Genomic DNA, 2,500 nt, shown 5'->3' on the forward strand with positions numbered 1-2,500 from the left:
TTTTTAATGTCTAACAACAAATGTTAACCATTCTATTCACTTGCATGAGACTGGTCACAGAACAAATATGCTTAGTTGCTGCGTCCCGCATAACATCGAGGTTGGAATTTCCCTTGTTGTGACTCAAAAGACTCTCCTTTTGATGTGTCAATAAAGTCTGGTCAGCATTGATACTATAGCCTGCGTTGCTACCGAGATATTTTGCGTGGGATTATTTAACTGACGCGCGAGTAAATCTATAGTTGCTCCGTTTTGCTTTGACCACGAGTGGACAACGAAGTAACCATCGATTTACTCGCGCATTCCGGAATTGCGCAGGGAACTAGGGCGAGTTTCAAATTTAAACCAATCGATAAATTGACACCATCTCATAAAAGATAACACGGAGATTGGCCATTTGTCCAAGTTTGATACTTTTAGGTTGAACAGAGACCAAGTTACGGACCTTAAAACGTAGTTTAAAATCCATACAAACGTCTCTAATTTTGAGGCTGCGTCCCCCAAACCATACAACTCTTAAATATTTTTACTATTTCTGTAATATTCATAAAAATAGTCAAACAAAGTGATTTTCACCTCAACTATTTCCAAATAGTAGGCCGATAACAGGATTTTCCAGTTGTCCCAAATCTGGTTTTGGGGGACGCAGCCTCAAAATTAGAGACGTTTGCATGGATTTAAGGTCCGTAACTTGGTCTCTGTTCGACCTACAAGCGTCAAACTTGGACAGATGGCCAATCTCAATGTTATCTTTCATATGGTTGTGTCAATTTATCAATTGGTTCAAATTTGAAACTCGCCCCATTTTCCTGCGCAATTCCGGAATGGCCTATAATCAAGCTATAAAGCCTTCATTTATCTGATAGAAACAAAGTTGCCAGAAACGTGTTTGCCATGCATTTATAGGCCAGCTTATTGATCAAGCAACTGTAGTCGTGGCTCCTTTTCTTTTGTTTTCTGTTGTAGTTAGTCGACCCCCCAGAGGGATTCACATTTGGAGCATTAAAAGACACCAGCACTGAGGACTTCTTTAGAAAGAGCCAGAATCCCAGACTAAGAAAGATATACCAGAACATGAAAAAATACAACGTGGATTATTACTCGGATGGAGTGAAAAAAGTTATATCAGGGTACTCTTCCTACAATATTCACTAAGTCCAAACGCGTATATTTTTTTAGGATGACAGGTGCCACTTTAAATGCTTAATTCAAACCACAAAAACATGTCACTGAGACTCTTTTGAAAATGAAGGCAGTTATGATCAAGACTCGTTAAATATATTGCTTCTGCACAGAGTCACGTTTGCGTCTTGTACGTGAACTAACACTAAGCGTAACTTATATTAGCCAAGAACGAGAAGTCTTCCACGAAAAGCTCTGGAGCGAGTGGAAAATGGAGGAGCGGTGACTGGAGAGAAGTTCCTTCCAAGTCTCACTCTTCTATTTTCTCGCTTGCCTCAGACTTCTGCTTGTGGAGGTTTGAAAGAATTGTTCAAAAATGTAATACTTCTTTTCCTTTTTCACAGCGAGCTTACAGCCTTCATCTCAGAATCAAGAGCAGGTTACGACGATTCTAAGTGCACACTTAAAGAAGACGGAATCGGTTTTGAGTTAGCAGGCTTGGCTTTTGCATTGCAGAAAAATTCATCATGGACAGCCTCAATATCACGAGCTATTCACAAACTGAAGGCACAAGACACCATCACTGAAATATTCAATAAATGGACAACATCAAGATGTAAAACCTCACAACAATCTGTCTTTGCGCATCGCATGGGACTTGATGAATTTGAAGGTTTTTTGTTCAATACAGCTATGATAACTTTGGGGTGTTTCCTTATCCTGTTATTAGAGGTTTTCTTCTATCGCAGAATTACGCGCGCTAGGCGTAGTTTTAGCCCAGAACAGAATGGAACTGCTTTAAATGCGGCTAAATTGCCCAGAGTATCAACCACGAACGATTAGATAGTTGAAACTATAGTTAAAGCTAATGATCAAATAGACAATTTCCATTTCTTTCTGATGGTGAGTTGTTGTAATTTTTAAATGATATTGTGCTTCAACCTGCTAGAAAGAAGAACTAAGAGACGTTCCATTTAATTTCTCAGATCAGTGTTACGCAAGTATGAATTTATTTAAGACTCCTAGTCGTACTTAGAATCGGTATTCGCAATGTCTTTTTTACGAACACAATCTCTTGCATTTTTTTTCTTTTCAAACACATATTATGTAAATCCCAAGCGCGAGTGTAGCTTACTTGAGCTTCTGCGCGATTTTCTTTTTCTTCTTTTCCTTGCATACGGAACCCGCGCCCGGAGTGCGCGCAGCAGTCAAAACTGTGCTATCCTGTCATTCATCTTTCCTTTCATCGGAAACGGTGCATTTCTGCGTGCAAACCACGGGCGTAGCTAGGGAGGTCCTGGGGTGCCCGTGAACCCCCCCCCCCCCTTTTGTAAGCCTTTTTTTTTATGCAAACAACCTACAATAATCAGGTTGCAAA

General features: G+C 40.0%; 1 protein-coding gene across 1 annotated transcript in view; it reads left to right on the forward strand.

Moving 5' to 3' along the window:
• Positions 1-2,427, forward strand: part of LOC137976237 (glutamate receptor ionotropic, NMDA 2B-like) — a 9,448-nt gene extending 7,021 nt beyond the window's left edge. The window contains exons 4-5 of the mRNA XM_068823527.1: positions 967-1,130; positions 1,527-2,427. Coding sequence (XP_068679628.1) covers positions 967-1,130; positions 1,527-1,965 — 603 coding nt within the window. The 3' untranslated portion in view covers positions 1,966-2,427. The remainder of the gene's footprint in view (positions 1-966; positions 1,131-1,526) is intronic.
• The last annotated feature ends 73 nt before the right edge of the window (positions 2,428-2,500 follow it).

Source organism: Montipora foliosa, chromosome 11 (genome assembly GCF_036669935.1).
Source record: "Montipora foliosa isolate CH-2021 chromosome 11, ASM3666993v2, whole genome shotgun sequence".
Taxonomy (NCBI): Eukaryota; Metazoa; Cnidaria; class Anthozoa; order Scleractinia; family Acroporidae; genus Montipora; species Montipora foliosa.